At 42.8% G+C, this 22,987-nt stretch overlaps 1 protein-coding gene across 3 annotated transcripts in view; it reads left to right on the forward strand.

Moving 5' to 3' along the window:
- Positions 1-22,987, forward strand: part of atp10d (ATPase phospholipid transporting 10D) — a 41,723-nt gene that overhangs the window by 6,195 nt on the left and 12,541 nt on the right. For 2 of the 3 annotated variants that reach the window (XM_054797082.1, XM_054797084.1), the window contains exons 3-12: positions 1,086-1,280; positions 10,103-10,307; positions 12,473-12,558; positions 12,655-12,761; positions 14,453-14,584; positions 14,746-14,858; positions 16,786-17,038; positions 17,859-18,064; positions 18,377-18,568; positions 18,731-19,361. In XM_054797082.1, coding sequence (XP_054653057.1) covers positions 1,086-1,280; positions 10,103-10,307; positions 12,473-12,558; positions 12,655-12,761; positions 14,453-14,584; positions 14,746-14,858; positions 16,786-17,038; positions 17,859-18,064; positions 18,377-18,568; positions 18,731-19,361 — 2,120 coding nt within the window. The remainder of the gene's footprint in view (positions 1-1,085; positions 1,281-10,102; positions 10,308-12,472; positions 12,559-12,654; positions 12,762-14,452; positions 14,585-14,745; positions 14,859-16,785; positions 17,039-17,858; positions 18,065-18,376; positions 18,569-18,730; positions 19,362-22,987) is intronic. The other variant, XM_054797083.1, reaches the window with a different exon arrangement.

Consider the following 22,987-nt stretch of genomic DNA (forward strand, 5'->3'; position numbering starts at 1 on the left):
AGCTTAGCAGGCTTAGCATGTATTTAGTTGGAAACACATATGTCCCGCAGATAACATAGGTATATTAGTCAAAAACAAAGCAGCACCACACGGAGGTGGTACACAGCACGGGCGTGTGTTGTTTGTATACGTCTGAAATGACGAAAGTCTTGCACCCTTGTCTCAGTACGGTCCGTCGCCTTTCTCTTTTGTGCGGTCCATGAGTTCAAGTTGTGTATCTTTCTCTGGCAGCAGCAACTCGGATATAAACAACACTGCAGGCCAATTCCAGTTTTTTGCTCATGTGTAACCCTTATCTCTAAGTGTGAATAGTACAATTCCAATTTTTTCAAATGGTTTGTGGCTATGAATCCAAATTATAGCTACTGCAGTCTGAATGTTACGGTTGTATATACTCGACCTAAACGTAATTGAAAGGCTTTTGCTGTGCGAGAGTTTGGGAAAGGTACTTGCCAATGTAGGCAAAAGTTCTTCTTGTCTTCCGAAAATGATTTACAAAATCTGTGTCAGTGAAGCAGCTCACATCCATGTTGTACCACTCCTGGCATCGACTCCTGAGGATCCATGTGCTCCTTGGAACAGACGTTGCAGCAAGTTCCCCACCAACTGCCATAGCAAAAATTCTTGCCGTCTTCCTTCTTGATCTCCTACGTAAAATCATTTGCTTCAGAAAATATTGACTCCGGTTGGACAAAAGAGACGGCTGCGTTTGATTTAATCGAGTAATCAGTTCGGCTCCATTCGCCGAGCTCAGTGATTTTTTTTAATTTTTATTTTTACACTAAAGTGGAGAAAATATGGAAGAGAAAGGGGGGCAGTGTGTGCAGTGAGACACAAAGAAGACGTCATGAAAATATGTGAAAACAGAAGAATCCAAATTAAAATATGCACAAATCGAGGAAAACAATGTCAACCAAGTGTCGTAGGTTTAAAAAAAAAACCTTTATTCAGTAAGTAAGTAATGCAAGCAATGTCTAGTTTCAGTTTTGATTTTGGTTACGTGTTGAAGTGTTTATTTTTCTTTTTTGCATACATATTTATATAAATGAACCAGATTTTACATGTTGCTATGGCCATTCTTGCAGGGCAGCCAACCTGTACTTCCTGTTCCTGGCTTTGCTGAACTGGGTGCCGGTTGTTGAAGCCTTTCAGAAGGAAATTACCATGATTCCGTTGCTGGTGGTTCTTGCTGTCATCGCCGTTAAAGATGCCTTGGAAGACTACAGGCGCTACCTCTTTGACAAGAACATCAACAGCAAAGTAGTGCGAGTGTATTGTGGGTGAGTTATTCTCTCATAGTTCATTTCAGTGAAAAGTGCCAAATCTGTACTCTTGAAATGGTGCGGGTGCTTAAACGGTGCCCAAAGCAGTACTTTTAAAACGGAAAACATTTTTGGGCAAAAACTATGGCCTTTTTTTGTGAATTTTGTTACATGCTAGTTGAACAGAAGTCACTGAAATACCTCAATAATGCGAATACATTGGTAAGTAATAGCCCCTCGATTGACTGGCAACCAGTCCAGGGTTTACCCCGCCTCTTGCCCAAAGTCAGCTGGGATAGGCTCAGCATACCCCCACGACCCTAGTGAGGACCAGCAGCATAGAAAATGGATGGATGGATGGTCAGTAATAAATTCACCAATGTGAAATAAAGTCTGTTATGTTTATACAGTACATGGGTATGTGGGCTGTTATGGGTTACTGTTCATTTAAGGTTTGGCTGTCAAGTGTAACGGTTATCGTAAAGTGTGTTAGTGAAGTAAAAGCCGTTTAGCATTCTACACATTGTGGTTGTTGTCTAGTGCACAGACATAACATTTGGCGAATGAGGATGTCTTCTTTGGCTTTGTCGCCACCACCGGTGTTTCTGCCCACCCCGGGCGAGCCCGCAGTGCCGTGGGACCGTTGGCTGCAGTCGTTTGACGACTTTTTGATCACTTCATTGGTGCGTCATTGTGTTGGTCTGGAAGGCCAGCGGATTCTCGCCACGCTCAGTGTCAGATGACAGGTATGCCGTCACAGTGGTGTGCAGAATGCGTCATTTTGAGTTCAGGTGCGTGTGAGTTGTTGGTGCACTTCGTCTCAGCGCTGCGCGAGCTGGCAAGGTGCTGTGATTTCGGGCAGCTGGAGGACGGTCTGATTGTCGACCAAATTATTGAAAAAACGTCTTGCAGTCAGCTTGATTCATTGACGACCACGGACGCTCTCAAAATAGGAAAGCAGCTGGAGGCGGCACTGACAGAGGCGCGCAAATTCAGCCGAGTGGTGCACAGGTCCGTGACGTCACTTCCATCGCCGCTGGTTCAGAACGTCACCCAGGAGATCATGGGAGCTTCTGGCGGGGTGGATGCCAGCTTGGACGTCCAGACGGTGGACAAGGAAGGGAGAAGGACAATGTCCTGCACAAATTGTGGCCCTCATCTGACCATGCTAAGGGACATCAGATGTGCCCTGCCCGAGGAAAGCATTGCTGGAATTGCAATAAAGTGAACCACTTCGCACGAGTGTGTCGCTCTTCCCCGGCTGGCGCCGACACTGCTGTCCCTGTCAACACAGTACAAAGCATGCAAACATCATTCAAGTAGCTCACATACAATGTGAATGGACAACCCATACAACTTGTGTTGGACTCGGGTGCAAAGGTGTCCCTCTTAAACAAGCCCACCATTGTCCGTTTCTTCAGCCATGTGCCATTAAAAGGGTGGTCCACCTGTCAGTTACCTATGAGCGCCAACGTGCCCCCCACACAAAGATTCCTGTCACACAGCAGGGTGCAAACATAATGGGGCTGCCGCTGTCCCATGCCCTACGCCAGGGGTGTCAAACTCGTGCCATGGAGGGCCAAGACAATGCAGGTTTTCTTTCCAGCCAGTCACTAAAGCAGGTGATTTTAATGATCAACACCTTCAGTTAGAGGGAAGGAGCTCATCAATTAAATCACCTGCTGAAGAAACTGGTTGGAGAAAAACCTGCAGCGTCTTGGGCCTCCAGGGCACGAGTTTGACACATGTGCCCTAGGCTTTGCCATGACTGACGCATGTGGCCAAGTGGACGCCTCATGGTCTGACCTTTACCCACAACTCTTCCAGGGACCTGGGTGCATGTCGGGTGCACCGGCCGACAGTGAACCCAACGGTCCGCCCTGTTATCCAGCCGCTGTGGCGCTTCCCCTGGTGCTTTGCGATGCAGTTGAGACAGAACTTCGCCGTCTGGAGGAAGTGGGCGTCATTGAGCCAGTCGACACCTCCCCGTGGGTGTCTAACTTGGTCACTGCAAAGAAACGGGGGGGTGGTCTCCGTCTGTGTGTGGATCTGAATGACGTAATAAAGCAATCATTCCTGACCCACAGCAGAGGAATTGGCGAGTCACTTTCATGGCTCTGCTGTCTTCAGTAAGATGGACTTACGGAATGGCTACTTGCAGATTCTGATGGCACCAGAGCGCATGAATCACACTGCTTTTGTCACGCTTGTGGGGGTTTTCAGATATAAACACATGGCTTTTGGACTGTCTTCGGCCCCGAGCTGCTTTCAGAAGATAATATCCCTTGTTCTGGTGGGCATCCAAGGGGTCTCCATCTACCTCGATGACGTGGTGGTGCATGCGCCGTCTACGACACAGCATGATGCTCGTCTGGAGCAGGTGTTCCAGTGTTTCAGACAGCACGGGGTCACGCTTAATGTCGAGAAATGCGTGTTTGGGGCAGAGGAGTTGGAGTTCCTGGGCTGCAGGCGCTCCAGGTATGGCGTCACTCCGATCGTGTCCCACACTGAAGCCATCTTGACACTGCCGGACCCGCAGTCTGCGTCCCAGATGTCATCTTTCCTGAGGATGGCCACCTACCACCTGCGGTTCCTGCCACAGTTCTCCGCCGTGACGGTGCCTCTGCGGCATTTGCTTAGGAAGGAGGCCATGTGGGCGTCGACCCCAGCATGCAGTGAGGCGGTGCGTATTAAGCAGCAACTCACATCCCCACCTACTTTGTCACACTTCAATATGACCGCGTCCACCCTGGTCACGTGCGATGCTTCCGGGGTGGCTTTTGGTGCAGTGCTTTCCCAGACCTTCAACTGGGTGGAGCGCCCAGTTGCCTTTGCCTCAAGAGCCCTCACTCCAGCAAAGCAGAAGTACTCAGTGGATGAGAGGGAAGCCCTTGCCTACCTCTGGGCATGCTGGCATGTCTACCTGTATGGCAGGGCCTTCACCATCCGCACAGACCATCAGGCGCTGACAGCGTTGCTGGCCACTCAAGGGGCAGGACACAGGCCCATGAGGCTGCTGGAGTGGGCTTATTGGCTGAACCAGTACAACTTAAAACTGGAATTCCTGCCAGGGTGCTCCAACTTGGTGGCAGACCTCCTGTCAAGGGCCGTCTCTGTCACAACAGAGCAGTTGGGGGTGCTCTACCGACCCCGGAGGAGGAGGACTGGGTCCAGCATGCAGTGGAGTACACATATGCGGTGAACATTCACACAGGAGCTGCCGTCGGCCAACTCACGCCATTCATTCGCACTCTCCCCACTGCTAACATTCGGTGAAACAGTCAAATCTAGCTAGCTGACATCACATGTCCTTCCCAGACCCCGCCTGCTCCTGAAAGGCGCACACAACAAGTCACCAATATTACACTACATATCACGTCTTCTGAATGACTTATATTTGCATTTTTGTTAATTTGGACATTTTTATGCTTGAAAAATGTTTCATTTAGACCAAGAATATATCCTGAGAAGACTGAGGAAATTTGGCATGTCCACTAAAACCCTGAGTTACTTCTACAGATGCACTATGGAAAGTGTCCTTACCGCCTCCATCACTGTTTGGTACGGTAACTGTACAACACGTGATAGGAAGGCACTCCAGCGGGTGATCAAGACCTCACAGAACATTGTTGGGACAGCCCTCCCCTCACTGCAAGACATTTATAAATCTAGAGTCCTACGAAGAACACACAACCTCATCAAGGACAGCACACATCCACAACACTCATTATTCACACTCCTACCGTCAGGCAGACGCTACAGGAGTTTGAAGTCCAGGACCACAAGGCTGGCAAACAGCTTTTACCCACAGGCCATCAGGCTTCTCAACGAAGCACTCGCACACGCCGCACGCAACACACGCACACACTCATAGTACTTTATTGATTTGTACTAATGTCTCTTCTGTTGTTGTTGCTTAATTTGTTGGTATTTATGTTTCTGATGTTCTTATTCATTTTCTTGTGTTTTTCTTTCTTTTTTTGGGAGAATGAACAGAACAAGAATTTCATTGCATAGCAGAACCACTAGTTTTACTGTGCATATGACAACAAAACTCTTGAATCTTGAATTTTGAATCAATTTGCTTCAATGTGCTGCTAATAATAGGCTGTGTTCAACCACAAAACAGTCATCGTTTATTAATAAATTTTTGAATAAACATGATACAGTGAGGGCATGATGATCGAACTGCGATGTAGTGAGTGATGACTGTATATTAAAAAAAATAAAATTCCCTAAATAGATTTTGAAACATAATCAATCATATTCGACACAGCACTGAACTCGGCTTGCGTCACTGCCGTAGGAACTGAACTCGTATGTAGATTGAGTTCTGTATATTCTGAGTCAGAATCAAAATCGTCAATCTTCAGTCTGTACGGTTAGTTGTAAAACATGAACCTTGGCCTTGTTTGCAGAGTGTGTGGCTTTCAGAGGAGTGGCAAAGATTTATGTCATCAGCTGAGACGATTCACTTTTTCTCACCACCTTGCCTGTCACGGGCAATGCAGTCGCTCATTCGGACATTTACATTTCAGGAAGGTTAGTTATTGCATCAAAACAACTTCAAGAACACTTCAGATAGGCAAAGCTTCTCAACAGTATCAGAAACCTTCAGGCAGCTCTCAATCCACTGGTGCAGTGGACTCGACTGGATTGAATGGATTGCTCGGAGCTTCTCTGTCATCTTCAACCTGCAAAGAAACATTTGCAAAAGAAAAGGATAGTTGTATGTTCATCCACAGTGGATGATCAATTGCTTCAGCTGTTGAAGTTATACAAAAACAACAAGATCCGGACCACAAAGTACTCCCTCCTGTCCTTCTTACCCAAGAATCTCTTTGAGCAGCTCCATCGCTTTGCCAATGTCTACTTCATCTTCTTGGCTGCTCTGAACTTTGTCCCCTTGGTGGAAGCCTTCCAGCCAGAGATTGCTGTGGTTCCTATTCTGCTGGTGATGTCTGTGACAGCCATCAAAGATATATGGGAAGACTACCGCAAGTTTAGATTTGATCATCTGATTAACAATCTTATCTGCTGTGTTTACAACAGGTTGGTTGTTCCAGTAATTCAAGTTTGAGTACATATCTACTAGAAGTGTAACGGTGCATGTATTCGTAATCAGATTTTTGGCATGGAAGTTTGTGTTTGGTACAGATGCGCACCGATTGGAGGACAGATAGTGGGTTTGGCGTCATGTGTCTACTCGGTAAACAAATACAGCCCAGCCTTTGGCTTTCGAGAGTAATGGCCAACAATGGTGCCAAGGAGAAGCCAGAGACTGGAGACCCTCTTCCATCGTTAAAGTCTCCTGTTGGGTACCACTTGGCCTTCTCTGTGAAAAACCGTAACTTCTGGTGTATAAGCGGCTACTTCCCATGCTTTGTACCCTGTATCTTGTACAGTGATATACTGTAATTTGTGGTCGTGTTCTAGTCTCGCAACATCTCTTGCGCGTCGGAGCAGTCATTTTGAGCTTCATGCGCACACCCTCATCATGGAGAACGCGTGGAGAGGTGTATGTGATGGGGCTTTCAGGTTAAGGCGATCAATCACCTTTTGCCTCGGTCCGCCGGTGGATCTTGGCAGCATGGAGTGGTGTCTCCATGTTCACTGTTGCCTGCGGGTTTCAGTGGGCTGGACTGCTGCGTGGTGGGGACGATAGCACAGGCTCAGGGGCTGACTTTTTTCCTTGGGGCGGGGGTGGCGCAGGGAGTGACAACAAAAGAGGGAGAGTGAATGGCGGGGTGTGTGGCGAGGGAATTGTGGGGCTGTTCCGACACTGAAGAAGACAATTTTAGTGGTTTTAGTGCGTAAGGAGGAGGATGAAGACGGCGACGACAGTGACCATTCTGGTTGGCTACTGTTTAACCAGCCGTAGTACACACACTGTTCGGCACTGTTTCGAAAAAAACATATATTTAATTAAAAGTTTAAAAACTCTGTGTAACATCTTTCAGTTTTGGTCCAAGTATTGACCCCTGGGGTATGCCACAAGATACAGTATATTTAAGCAAGCAGATGTATACTATTCTAGCGTCACATATAGATTCCAGTTTACGAAGTAGCTTTTTACCCATTTTAAAACTGAGCCTCTGATTCCATACTGTTGTAATTTGTTAATTAAGATATTGTGATTAATTGTATTCAATGCTTTTGTTAAATTCATAAATACTGTGGGTGCGCACTCTCTGCGGTGTACAGGTTGAGGAACTAAGGTGCAACTATTAATGCTGCACTTTAGGCAGTGAGGAACTTTTATTACCAAAAAATTAAATAATTATTGCTGTTCAAACTGTCAATTTTGCAGTTTCCTGCAAAGTTGCACTTTCTTAAAAAGAAATATTGTAAACCAGGCGTTACCCAAGTGTGGCAAGGGGGTCATTTTCAGCCTGCAGCTCGTTTTTTGATCCTCGGCATATTCTAAAATTAAAATTATTTTTTTATTAATGAGATAGATTATTATATATAGTAATCCCTCACCACTTCGCAATTCATATTTCATTGCCTTCACTCTCATCATGGTTTTTCAAAAATATCTGAATAAATCTTGGTATTTTGTGGTGATTGGTCCAAATTTTATGTTTTTTTTGCCTGAATGAAGCATTTTCAAGCATAAAAATGTCTAAATAAAACGAAGACTCATTCAAAGACAATATGATGATATGTAGTATTCTAAACTAGTTAGTCGGAGTCACTAATGTTACTGTAACGTTCGGTGAGACACACAAGCACCAGACTTGATCGCAGGGACAACAAGCTTTTATCGCAGGTTTGAATGATCTCACAACAGGCACAATAATCGCTAACACGAGCTACTGTTGCGGCTTTAGCTCACACCAACTAAAAGTCAACTCTGAACCACAGACGCCACTTCCTTCCGCACCACCGGAATGCATTTACAGCAACAGTCACGAGCACAAGTCTTATTTATAATGTTCTTTCGTAAGTCTTATTAATGTCTTAAATTGCTTATTTGGGTAATAGGAGTGTAAAGGTAACTATAGGGGTGTTATTTCATGTCTAGAGGGTTCTAATAATGTTTAGAAAAATGTATTTAGAAGGTCATAGACTGGTTTTATATGCTCTAACTACGAAAGTATTCCATCAAGAAATAAGGAATCCTACTTTGCGGAAATTCAGTGATCACAGTCAGGTCTGGAACCAAATATCCGGCATAAACGCGGGATTACTGTATTACACTAATTTGCTTTGTTACCTACTGTGCAACACAAAGCTAAGATGGAAATGTTTTGTTTCGATAGCTTAGCATATATTGACCTACACTGGATTGGTTTTAGCATCATTAATATGCAAAATGTATCAAAGTGGCCCCGGCGTCCTTCAATTTTTTGGTTTGCGGCCCTTGGTGGAAAAATGTTTGGACGTCCTCGTTAATGTTTCGACATTTTTTCATAGTTATTTTTGGATTTTTTTAATTTGATAATTGTATTTTTTGGATAGTTTTTTGGATAGTTTACAGTTCTGTTTATTTTTTTAAATAATTAATGCTGTTTACACAAACTTGAAAAAGTTTTATGTTTTGCATTTTGTTACCTTACTGTATGAAAAATGATCCATGACCTTGAAATGGAGGTACGTACCGAACCGTGATTATGGCGTTCCGTTTCACCTCTCATATAACATTAACATTAGATGCTTAACTTTCATATAAACGCAGTTAAAGACATGCGCATGTCATATACATTATCCATCTCTATTTCCTGACTGGAAACCTTTTCTCCATAAATGTTGTTATGCTGCTCTTAAATCTGAGTAATCATAACCATTATGGTTAAAATGGTTAGAATAATGGATTTGATTTTATAGCGCTTTTCAAAGCACCCAAAGCGCTTCACAATGAAGTGAACCCATTATTCATTCGCATCCTCAGTCACACACTGGTGGTGGTAAACTACATCTGTATCCACAGCTGCCCTGGGGTAGTCTGACGGAAACGTGGCTGCCGAGTCGTGCCTACCATCAAACATTCATACACTAGCGTGGGCAGCACTGGAGGCAAGGTGGGTGAGGTGTCTTGCCCACGGACACAACGACAGTGACTGGGTGGAGGGAGCGAGGATCGGACCGCCAACCTTCCGATGTCGCTCTCCCTCCTGAGCCACTGCTGCTCCGGTTAAGGATAAATTCAAAAAAGAAATGATGGAATAGAGGAGTCCTAGAAATGATAAGAAAAACTAATTTTTAGCAGAAAATCGCATTCTTTATCATTTTTGAAATGACACTTTTTCGCAATATAAAAAATGGCAAGGTTGTGACTCATGTAGAGCATGCTCTGTCAAGAGTATCCTTCAATGTGTTGGACCATGAGTTAAATGATGAACTGATTACATTCAAGTGCGCTGTACTCTTTTGATTAGCTGGTATATTCTTTTACTTGTATGCATCTGTTTGCACATTCTCCTGCACACACTAACTGTGAGTGGCATCAAATGGTGGCAACGAGGTGAGCAGGAAGATGAGTGCTAGTAAATAGGAAGTACAAAAGGTATGGAAGCAAACTTAGGCTAAGACAATAAATTCTGGAGGTTGACTTGAAAGGGATGCAGCTCTTGCAGTAGTAAGGAGTTAGTAATAAAGTACAATCCGGAATCTTCCTGGTGTAGCCCTTGACGAGTGGCTGCCGGTGTGCCTTGTTGCTGCGTCCGTTCCGGTAATAAGAGGATGTGGAGAACGGAAACACAGAACATACTGTAACACTAACATTTCATTTAATTCGGATCCTTTAGCCAGATTTTTGAATTAAGTTACATTGCATCTTAATGTTAAAAATGTGTTTCTCCTTGTAATACTGTATTTTGTTTACTGTTGTGCAATAGCAAGAAGAAAGCCTACATGGAGAAATGCTGGAAAGATGTTCAAGTTGGAGACTTTGTTCGTCTGTCCTGCAATGACATCATCCCTGCTGACATTTTGCTGCTGTACTCCTCTGATCCTCTCGGCATATGTTACATTGAGACTGCCAACCTGGATGGAGAGACCAATCTGAAACAGAGGCAGGTGGTTGCAGGTCTTCCACTGCAGGTAGGGAGGGTAAAGTTATTGTGCAAACACGTGAGTGCCTGAATAATCCGAAAATTGAAAGCGACAATGGTTGTAAGAAACAAAGGCATTGATCATTTACATGTACTGTAGGTACTTAGCAGGGGCGTTCAAACTTTTTCCATCGAGGGCCACATACTGAAAAATGAAAGGCCACGTTGATATTTTGGAGGCCTGTCACGATAATCGTTAAATCGATTAATTGAACGATAAATTAAAAAAAGAGCTCGATAATCATGATGCCCTCGATAAATTGACATGTGCATGTATGCGTGTGTTTCATCTGCTTGTCTCTCTGTGCCGCACAGGCCGGATTACAAGGGGGTTTACTCTGCATCTGTGTGCATTGGTTCTATAGTGGAACAAATGGAGAGAGTGGGCCCTCATCTCATTCAGCCTCCTTGTGGAGGCGGGGCTGTTAGTGAGTGGATACAGAGGTTTAGCAGTTTAGCTTCGTGAGGCAGCATACGCTAACATGACGAAGGTGCAGAAGCGATGGTTTCTGAGGCGAATGCCACAGCTGGCCGACACAGTGTGGAAATATTTGGGTTTTAAACAGAATGAACACGGTGAGCACATGAACACTGACAACCGACATGGACGGTTTTCTCAATTGGGAAAAAAAACTACCGATGTAGGTGCCCTGCGCTGTGGAGCATTCGGCCCGACAGTCAACACTTACTGAGGCGTTTGGTCGGCAAATATAAACAAAACAGTGTAAAATGATGCGCGCTCACAAACAGTGGCGCTGGCTACATTTCAAAAGCATACATACAGGCAACTTCTGAGTCAAGCTAATGTGTCACACAGGTACACCGTACACTTTTCCTTGAGTACCGTCAAGTGGTTCAAATGTGAAGTACACTCCTATGATAATTAATGAAAAAATGGTCTAAAAAATGTTGTCGATAAAATTGATTATCAACGATAATTTGTAGCACAGTTATCGACCAGATTTTTTTTTTTTGTAACAGGTCTACTATTTTATAAGACAACACCTGTAGATATACTAAGAAGTTACATATATTTCAAGAAAAAAAAACTGCATTTCAGCTTTGTGATATAGGTGAAAAAGCCTGTACTAGCATGAACTTTGGTCTGTGCTCTTTTTTGCTGCTCTTTCTGTTCCAAATATTTCAACGTTCTTCTTAAATAATCTTTTTGTTCTCGTAATATGACTTTGTTCCCATAATATTATAACTTTTTGCCGACCTAATTTCCCAAAAATTCAAACTTGTTTTGTTTTGTATGTTTCTCATATTACGACATTAAAAAAATATATTTTTTCTTTCATATTTCAACTCTATGCTACTGAAATTGCATTATTTTACCTCATAATATTACAAGCTTTTTCTCATAAAAATGTGACCTTTTTTCTTGTTAAAACTATACATTTTTCTCTTCATATTTTGACTTTATTTTCACAATAGTACAGCTGTTTTTTTCCATTTCTGCTGTTCTTTTTTAAAATGTAAATGTTTGTAAATTTTCTTCTCATAATTATACAGTAAATTTAAATTGACTTAAATTTATATTGACTTTATTTTAGAAATATTATAACTTTTTCCTCAACCAAATTTTCCCAACATTACAACATGTTGTTTTGTGTGTTTCTTATAATATTACAATATTTTTTTTCTTTTAATATTTTGTTTTTGATATTTCAACAAAAATGTTTTTATGATTTTTCCTCCTAATATTACAGCATTATTCTCGTAAAATATATATTTTTAATATATATTTAACTTTATTATTGTTAAATCACTGCTGATTTTTCAAATTTTGCTGTTTTTGTCACATTGTGCTGTGGCCCAATAAAAAAAAAACAGCCACGGGCCACAAATGGCCCCTGGGCCGCACCTTGGATACCGTTGGTTTAGGGTCACAATCAGGCAATTAGTCCAGTGTTTTATTTGGTAAAATGTTGAAACCCTCATTATTCCAATTTTAGTACGCATAGTTCCTGCAGAATCGATGTGAGTATGAATGGTATCTTGTCTATTTGTGCCCTGCCATTGGCTGGCGACCAGTACAGGGTGTACCTCGCCTCATGCCAGTCAGCTGTGATAGTTATCTGTAAATGATATGTACATACAGTTCTGTGCGTGTGTGTGAAATAATATAATTCGTTTTTTAATTTTTTCCAGGGAGTGGAGTTTACGCCCGAAAGCTTCCACAGTCGTATTGAGTGTGAGAATCCCAACAACGACCTCGGCAGGTTTCGAGGTTTCATGTAAGAACAGAAAGGGGGTCTGCACTGGTAACGGTGTGTTTATATGATATTTGGCTGATTGGAATTGGAAAGTGTGTGTCCATTTGTCTTCCTCAGGGAGCACACGAGTGGGGCTCGTGCTGGCCTTCACAATAACAACCTCCTGCTGAGAAGTTGCACGATTCGTAATACAGAAACTGTGGTGGGCATTGTGGTCTATGCTGGTAAGACCACAGCACAGCTCTTCATCCTTTTCCGCTAATCGTCCTTGAGATGTTTCAGCAGCTTAATTTTCATTCAGCACTCTCAAACTAAGCAGTCTGAGAACAATCTACCAGAATCCTGACCCATTCATTCATTGCCCAAAAAAGGGCAATGCTAATAAATGCTAATAAATGTTCCCTCAGATCGTTCTAGTACAGGTTTAAAATCCTGGCAGGAAAAACAAAATCTAGACAGTCAGTTGTTGATTACATGCGTTTTCCTGAAATTGGTTTCCTCCGGTTATGTGGCTATTGATACAAGCATTGCGTAGCAGTTAGCAACAGCCAGACACTCAATACTAAAAATCCAAGGTCAAAAGTAGTAAGCAGTTTTGAACAGGTGAGTTTTAAGTGTGATTTAAAAATATCGACAGAGTCCAGTAGATGGATGTGTAGTGGAAGAGCGTTCCAGAGTCTGGGAGCTGAGCAGCTGAAAGCCTGAACACCGAAAGTAGATCTTAAAACAAGGACTGGCGAGCAGGGCAGCGGATGATGAACGGAGTGAGCGGGACGGCATGTGGGGGGAGATCAAGTCACGCAAGTATGGGGGCGCCAGGTTATGGAGTGCTTTGAAGGTTATGAGGAGGAGTTTATATTGAATGCGTTGTTGGACAGGAAGCCAATGGAGGTTAGAACAGGTATGATGTGGTCGGAATATTTAGTGTTTGTAATAATTCTGGCACCGCAGTTTTGAATAACCTGAGGCTGACCATTGAGAAGAGCATTGCAGTAATCAAGGCGAGAGGTGACCGAAGCATTAATGAGAATTTTTGTTGAGTGCTGAGAGAGAGAGAGGGTCGGAGTTGGGAAATGTTGCAAAGATGGAAGAAGGCTGTGCCTGAAATATTATTAATGTGGGATTTAAACAAAAGTGTGCTGTCAAGCATGACTCCGAAGCTCTTGACTTGTGAAACGGTAGGAACTAAACAATCATGGATTTTAATGTTGAGGGAATGGGGCTTGGAGAGTGATGACTTTGAGCCTACAAGAAGAACTTCACTTCATTTACCATTGAATTTCAGCATATTCATGGACATCCAATTAGTGATGGCCTCGAGAGGGCTTGAGGCGGGCTTGGTTGCAAGATAGAGCTGAGTGCCATCAGCGTAACAATGAAAACGAACGCCAAAATAACGAAAAAAGTTACAGAAGGGAAGAAGATAAACTGGAAAAAGTAGGGGATCGAGGACTGAACCTTGGGGGACACCATGAATGATTGGTGACCATGAAGGTTTAACATTGTGACCCTGAATAAATTGCGAACGGTTCGACATAGAATAGGAAGGAAGGAATAGAACCACTGTAGAGCTGTGCCAGGACCCCAATGCAGGCTAAACGATCCAGGAGGACAGCGTAAGAGATAGGATCAAAAGCTGTGCTAAGGTCGAGGAGGACGAGAATGGAGAAAAGACCGGAGTCTGCTTTAAGGATGAGGGCCTTGGTGATATGAATGAGAGCTGTTTCAGTACTGTGATTGGGCCGAAAACCAAACTCGAATGGAAGGTTGGATATGGGTCGATAGTTATTAGAGGATAGAGGAGACCACGCTGTCCCCTGCGCTGGGTTCAAGCAGTTTTAAAAGGTTAAGTTTGAGTTTATGCAAGTTCATGCTCTTTTTAACCAAGTCCATGCTTACCTATTGTGTGGTTTAGGACATGAAACCAAAGCCATGATGAACAACAGCGGGCCGAGATATAAATGGAGCCAGTTGGAGAAGCGCCTGAACATTGATGTCCTGTGGTGTGTGCTGCTGCTGATCATCATGTGTCTCACTGCTGCTATTGGTGTGTACCCACATTGACACACACACTCACACACACACAGCAACAATGTTGTAGTGCAATGTTGTTTAACACAGTGTCTCCATAGAGAATGTTCATTAAGACCATGGCAGTGTTTGCTGTTTCTAAGATAGCTACGTATGGATATGTCAATGCTTTCTCAGGTCATGGACTCTGGCTGAAGCAGCTCAAAAATGCAGTCTTTCTGACTGAAGAGGAGACATCTCCTGCCCTGGCTGGCTTTTACGTCTTTTGGACCATGATAATTGTGTTACAGGTACGATGTTGGTACATTTCGGTGAAAATACATTTTGTTACACACGCTGAGACCAATCACGTGTTCAGTTAAACCTGCAAGCAGCGTTGACCTTCAAACTTTCCTAAAAATTAACGTTGAAAACTAGTGGGTGTCCAGTGAGGACTTAACCTGTCAGAATTTTTATCTTCAGACACTGTGAGGGCCAGTATTGTTTAAAAAAATGATAATAATAATATATACTGCCGTATGTTGCTGTTGACCTTGAGTAGGATTCAAACCTTTGTCCGTCCTCGTTGTTAATTATTAATATTTGTTAATTACGCTTCATCTTCAAATACCTTGTCACCAATACGCCTGACTTTAATTTCTGTTCGTAACTTTGAACATCAGTAACTTCCACTGGGGATCGGCACTCAGCCAAATGTAACAAGCTTAAAAAGAGCAGATCGGTGATAAAGGATTGAGACAACCCCGAACCTCTACACTACAACATCATCTGGAGCAGTTCAGAATCAACATTTATCTAAAAACATGACAAAAACATCAAACCTTTAAATAAAGTACATCGACTCACCAGAGATCCGATTCACCCATCAGAGGACGGAAAAATGCTGACATTGTGTGTGGTGAATCTGAAATCTGATTCGGTAAATAAACAGCCCCAACGTATCATAGTGTTTAAGTGACTTGGGCCCGCACTCCTCATTCTGAAGGCCCTAGGTAGATTGCATTGATATGGCAACACACGGAAACTGAAATCTGATTGTGTAATGTACACATACACTATGGGAAGCAGTGCAGCCAAGAAACACGCTACGAAATGAAGATAATAAATAGACTTGTGGGAATAAATTACATAAATTTCATGGAACAAATACAGTGGAGCCTCGGTTAGCGTGTTTTGGGGTTAACGTAAAAAATGTACGACAAAACTTTGCCTCCGTTTGCGTGCATTCTCCGGTTACCGTACCAAATGGCGTGCGTCTTATCGTTTTATGAATACACTGCGTGAGTCCAACTGTGTTCTTAATGTTTTTTTATCACAACACGTTTCTGTTAGCATCCTATTTGCTTGCCAATACGTGGCAACAGGAACCGAGAGTCAACTCCGTCACCTGTCTATGATGTCATCAGCAGCTGACACTTAACAATGTTAACACAAAACACGTTTTTTGGCATTTTACAATTACAGTTTTACTTGCATAAAACAATTGTAAATGCATATCAATGACAATTTAAAGGGCTAAATGAGCCGCGCTATCGTAATGGTTGGTAGTAATGACATGTGAAGTTATGCTTGTATACAGACACTGTCTCTGGATGCAAACTACTATTTTGTATGAACATAGGACAAATTAGTTTTTTATTGATCACACGTATTATTATACATTCTCCACGTGGAGAGAAGATTCTAATCTCCCACCAATATGTGTTTGTGTCCATACTGCACTTAGTGCACCCCCGCAGACACGAACAAAGGACATTCCTTGAAGCGCGTGCTCTTGATTGGATGGAAAAATACAAAACTCATTTTGAGTACAATACAATTACAATATATTTTTTATAACATAAATACTGTAATTTCTGCTGTATAAGCCGCACCCCCTAAATTTAAAGAGAAAAAAAGATTTGTACATATACTGTATAAGCCGCACTGGACTGTAAGCCACAGGTGTCCACATCATCAAATGGGATATTTAGTGCACAAAAAGATATTTCACAGAAAGATTTTTTAAACTTTTAATTAAATAAATGCTTTTTTTTTTCAAACAGTGCGTGCCAAACAGTGGTGCAACATGGCAATTTAAACAGTGCAGAACAGTACACGGCTAGGTAAACAGTGCCGAATAGTGCATGTAACAATGGATTTAACCCAGCATGTATCTAAATTTGAATAACATTTTTATGCCTATCGTGTCAATAAACAAAGTCATGTCATCCACAGGTGCTGATTCCCATCTCTCTATATGTGTCCATTGAAATTGTGAAGCTGGGCCAAATCTACTTCATTCAAAACGACATTTCCCTCTACAATGAGCATGTGGACTGCAGGATCCAGTGCCGTGCTCTCAACATAACGGAGAACCTGGGTCAGATCCAGTACTTGTTCTCTGATAAGACTGGAACTCTTACTGAGAACAAGATGGTGTTTTGCCGTTGCAGTATTTATGGGATCGATTATCCTCATGCGGAAAACGGTAAATACTGTTTTAAAATTTCCAGTACAATTACTACAGTAAATGGTGACAAGTATTCCAATGGAGAGCACCCCGCAGTGCACAAGCAATATAATTCATACAAACCCCTTGCCACTCTGACGGCTGTCTACTATTTTCATGATGAAGCCGGAGTTTTACGCCATAGATGCCATCTTGGTTTTAGATGGGTCCATGATCATTATTACATCTGCTAACGAAGGTGATACCACCCAAACGACCATCGTTGGCGGGCAGAGGCCCCACTCCATTGTATCCTAACAATCGTCATTTGACACCACTATCTATTCTGACTGAAAGTAGAACAAAGTAAGGAACCAAAAACGTACCACTTTCACACGGAATGGAAGGAGAACTTTTTTTTCCACTCTATCATGTCGGACATGCCGTGCTGACTACATGCAGTGTTAAGGTAATGCCATGTCTCATCAATGTAATATTACTGACACATAGTGACTAGAATACTACATAGAAATTATATGTCAATATTTTTGGACAAATAATAGGCCATCGTTGCCCACGAAACAGCGATCATTTATGAATTAATGAGTTTTTAAAAAACAGTGATAGAACGAGGGACTGATGTTTGAACCGCGATGTAGCCAGGCATGACTGTATATAACTTCTTAGCGTAGTTACATGTGTTGGTTTACACAATGTAAAATATCAAAGTGGCCCTTCCATCATTTGATTTTTCAGTTTGCGGCCCTCAATGGAAAAACTTTGGACACCCCTGCCTTACTGTTATATGAAGGTGGCACTCATCTGTTACATTTCCATGTTTGTGTGTGCTCGTCATCAGCTCGAAGACTGAAGTTGTACGAGACGGAGAAGAGTGAAGGTGCTGGTCGCTCCATGACTCTTAAATCTGCCTGCGGTGGTGAATCTCTGCGGTCTCGTTCCCCCAGCAACAACCCCAGCTCAGTATGTCTGCACACACTCCCTGCTGAGGTAGAGGAACTTTCCAACCACTTCCGTCCTAGAACCGGTGCCTTCTCCAGCCAAATGGTTAGTTGCACGCTCATCAAACACCGTTTGTTGTCCACTAACCAGTTTTAATTCGAGGTGAGCAATGCTGCAAATTACCCAGCATCCTCTATCCCAGTCACTGCTGTTGTGTTCTTGGGACACTTCACTTATAGTACCTTGCCTCCAGTGCCAGCCACACTTGTGGATAAATGCATACCCTTATTTATCCTTTATTGTCAACCCGCTAACAAGTTATCTCGTATGGAATTCTTTTCTATTGGATCCTTTTGTTAATGTTCTGTCCATGATGAGTAAATACTGTACTTTCGGCTCTGGTATTTTACTAATCAGGCAAAGGAGGTGATACCAGACCCTGAGCTGGTGAAGAAATTGAGCTGGCTTTGCTCTCCTACGCTGCCTCAAGGTGCTGGTTCTTGTGAGACGACATCCATTCAAGAACTCACCTACATCACAGACTTTTTCCTGGCATTGGCCATTTGCAACAGTGTCGTGGTGTCCTCTCCCAGCCAGCCTCGATACACGGTGAGTGACTGACCTCAGCAAATTTGAATTCATCAAATACTTGGCCTGCGGAAGAACTTGATTGCCTCACACGTAGCCCTGACCTCAGCTTCACAATAAACCAATATTGTGGTGGTCTACACTCACAGTGTCATGGCATCAACCTCTCCATCCCCACTGCAGGTAGCTGAGGCACGAACGCCTATAAAGTCTTCGGAAGAAATCCAAATGATGTTCCATCGTTCCGTCAGTTTATCATCTTTCTCAGCCCTTTCCACACTTCCGCCTACTCAAATAAGAGGAAACCCTCGCTGCTCCAGTATAGTGTTTACACGAGAGAAGACGGGCACCTTCACACACTCTCCTCCACACAGTAGGACTACAGATGCTTCAACTGTAAACCATGGGGGTAACGTCGAAACCTCCCAATGGAGGTGTAAGTTAGACTCTGCAAATGAGGAAGAGCTCAGCAATTTACAGGTGGAGGACAATGCAAAGAACATGATCGATGAAACTGCTGCTGAGAATGACACAGATGATGAACTGCTATATGAGGCAGAGAGTCCAGACGAAGCTGCTCTGGTCCATGCAGCGAGAGCTTACCACTGCACGTTGCGGGGACGGTGTGCAGAGAGCCTTACCGTGAACCTGCCTGGAATCGGCACTCTGGCTGTCCAACTACTTCACATCCTGCCTTTTGACTCCAACAGGAAGAGGATGTCAGTGGTGGTCCGCCATCCTGTCACTGGACAAGTGGTGGTCTACACCAAAGGAGCAGACTCGGTCATCATGGACCTGGCTGAGACACCGAAAGGTAGATAACTTAGTGGGAACAAAAGCAAGTTACTCTAATTGATTGGGTGTAATGGTACATCAGGGTTTCTGCTACATGGAATGGATTGTGGCGCACCACCACGGTAAAATAAAAGCCGCCACACCTTAAAAATAGGGATTTTTTTAATAACGTGAAAACAATGTTAAGTAATACTCAATGGGTCTCACATCACCCGCGTCATAATCGTCACTTTGTAGATGTCATGTGACATTACAGTAGTCAGCTGACATTAACCCCCCTCCTGATTCGCTCTTGTCCCTCTGCGGCAAAGTGAGTGGAAAACAGATGTCCACAGTGATGCAAGAATAATGCTTCTTTCATCTTTATTATTCAGATTACGAATAAACTAACTCAGCGGTAAGATGTGTATATCTATAACAAAAGTTATCCGTTCACTTGTAGCGGAGAGTTATGTGGAGAAAAAGTCAAGTTTCATGGCTACGCGTTGCATCATGAACTCCACTATAGTAATGTGTGTTTTCTACACTCTCTTCTCTCTTCTGGTCTGATGAATTTAATTATTTTTGGGGTTATTAGCTTAGCGTTCTGACTGTCACACACATACGCGCGAGTGTTAGCCACATAGCTGCGTTAGCTGGCGTCTGAATGATGACCACACCGTGAGCCTCGAAAACTCACCTTACGGCGTCAATTGTTTGTTCTTCAAGTTCCCTATTAAAGTTTTTTAACTTGCCACCTCCGCAAGATAGTCTCCGTAGCATGTGCCCACACGGCAGACATGATTGGCATTGTTTTGTGGGAGGGGAAAGTGAGAGGACAACCTGCCAAAGACGTTAGGTCAAGACACTACCCTGCATTAAAGGATCGCTGTGGACTGAAATAGTGCTAGCCACAGGTATCGGCTTTGAAAGGCATTTATCAGCACTTGCCGATGTCGTGATTTTTCACGGAAATCGGGCGATACTGATCGGTTGTAAGAGGTAGCTCATTTTGACTTATAACTTGCATGCTGAAAAACCGTGTGCACCCCGATAAACATGTACATAAATACTCATATTTGTAAATATACAGTAGGAGGTAGATCTTTGGAACTTGGTCATTTTAAAAGTAGCCCACAGGCGCAAAACGTGTGAGCACCGCTGTTCTATATATACAGTACATACAGTACATAGTACAGCCTGTTATTTGCGCACATATTGACCACAGTTAGTTTGAAATAACATATCAAAACAAATCTCAAATATCATAAAAACATTTCACTACATCAAATAAACAATAAATAAATAAATAATGGTGACATTATTCCAGACAGTAAATTGAAATATTAAAAAAAATCGCTCACACAGCAGCGCAAACACACAGCGGCAGCCGTCCGCGTCCCATGCAGCCCACCACACCCCAGCTTAAAAAATCCTGGAGGAAACCCTGTACATGTAATCAAAATCAGATTTTTTGATACAGAATTTTTGTGTTTGGGTTTGGTACAGAAGCGCACTGATTGAGTCAGGGACAGGAAGTGTGCCTCACGTTATGCGTCTACTCGGTAAACAAACAGCCCAGCCTTTAGTGAACGTGAGTCATGGCTAGTGATGATGCCAAAGGGAAGCCACAGCCTGGCGACCCTGTTCTGTCGTTAAAGTCATGCATGTATCAAAATGGGCCACCGCATCCATCAATTTTTTGTATGCGGCCCCTGTTGTAAACAGGTAATACAGTATATTATTTAATATTTATTTACCTACTAGTTTGTTATATTTCATTTTACAAATCAACAACAAATGTTTACCAAAAAGCCAGGAAGTTTTCTTGTACCAAAAATGAACTGTGACCGTAAAACTAAGATACGTACCAAACAGTGATTATGGCATACTGTTACACACCTACTAAATGACTAAGTGTCTGTCTCTTAGGTGCGACGGTCGCCAATACAATAATCCTTCACCACTTTGTGCCTCACATTTTGAGGTTTCACTCTCTCACAGCTTTAAAAAAATATATTAATTAATAAATCATGCTGTTTAGTGGTTGAATACGGCTGATTATTATAAAACAATATATACATAATTCAGCAAATTTTATGTAGGTTTGCCTAAATTCAGCATTTTCAAGCATACAAATGGTTAAATGAACTAGAATACAAATATAAGGCATTCAGAAGAGATGTAGTATTCTACACTGGTTACTAGGTGTCAGTAATGTCACTGTAATGCTCAGTGAGACACACAAGCACTAGACTTGATCGCCAGAACAACAGGCTTTTATTGCAGGTTTGAATTATCTCACAACAGGCACAACAATCCCTAACATGGGCTACTGTTGCAGCCGTAATACACATCAAGCTAAAACGTAACTTTCAACGCCCGAACACCGCAACACATTAACAGCAAGACAAGCCTTATTTACAGTGGTATGAAAAAGTATCTGAACCTTTTGGAATTTCTCACATTATTGCATAAAATCACCATCAAATGTGATCTGATCTTTGTCAAAATCACACAGATGAAAAAACTTTGTCTGCTTTAACTAAAACCACCCAAACATTTATAGGTTTTCATATTTTAATGAGGATGGCATGCAAACAATGACAGAAGGGGGAGGAATAAGTAACTGAACCCTCACATTTAATATTTTGTGGCCCCCCCTTTGGCAGCAATAACTTCAACCAGACACTTCCTGTAGCTGCAGATCAGTCTGGCACATTGATCAGGACTAACCTTGGCCCATTCTTTTCTACAAAACTGCTGTAGTTCAGTCAGATTCCTGGGATGTCTGGCATGAATCGCTGTCTTGAGGTCATGCCACAGCATCTCAATGGGGTTCAAGTGTGGACTTTGACTTGGCCACTCCAGAACGTGTATTTTGTTCTTCTGAAACCATTCTGAAGTTGATTTACTTCTGTGTTTTGGATCATTGTCTTGTTGCAGCATCCATCCTCTTTTTAGCTTCCACTGTCTGACAGACGGCCTCAGGTTTTCCTGCAAAACATCCTGATAAACTTTTGAATTCATTTTTCCATGAATGGTTGCAAGTTGTCCAGGCCCTGAGGCAGCAAAACAGCCCCTAACCATGATGCACCCTCCACCATGCTTCACGGTGGGGATGAGGTGTTGATGTTGGTGAGCTGTTCCATTTTTCCTCCACACATGACGTTGTGTGTTCCTCCCAAACAATTCAACTTTGGTTTCATCAGTCCACAAAGAATTTTGCCAAAACTTCTGTAGAGTGTCCAAGTGCCTTTTTGCGAACATTACACGAGCAACAATGTTTTTTTAGACAGCAGTGGCTTCATCCGTGGAGTCCTCCCATGAACACCATTCTTGGCCATTGTTTTACATGTAGTTGATGTGTGACCAGAGATATTGGACTGTGCCAGTGATTTCTGTAAGTCTTTAGCAGACACTCTTGGGTTCTTTTTTACCTCTCTGAGGATTCTGCGCTGAACTCTTGGCGTCATCTTTGGTGGACGGCCACTCCTTGGGAGAGAAGCAACGGTGCCAAACTCTCTCCATTTGTAGACAACTTCTCTGACTGTCGATTGATGAACATCCAGACTTTTAGAGATGGTTTTGTATCCTTTCCCAGCTTTATAGAAATCGACAATTCTTGATCGCAGGTCTCCAGACAGCTCTTTTGAGCGAGCCATG

The sequence above is a fragment of the Dunckerocampus dactyliophorus genome, chromosome 13, assembly GCF_027744805.1.
Source record: "Dunckerocampus dactyliophorus isolate RoL2022-P2 chromosome 13, RoL_Ddac_1.1, whole genome shotgun sequence".
NCBI classification, from domain to species: Eukaryota; Metazoa; Chordata; class Actinopteri; order Syngnathiformes; family Syngnathidae; genus Dunckerocampus; species Dunckerocampus dactyliophorus.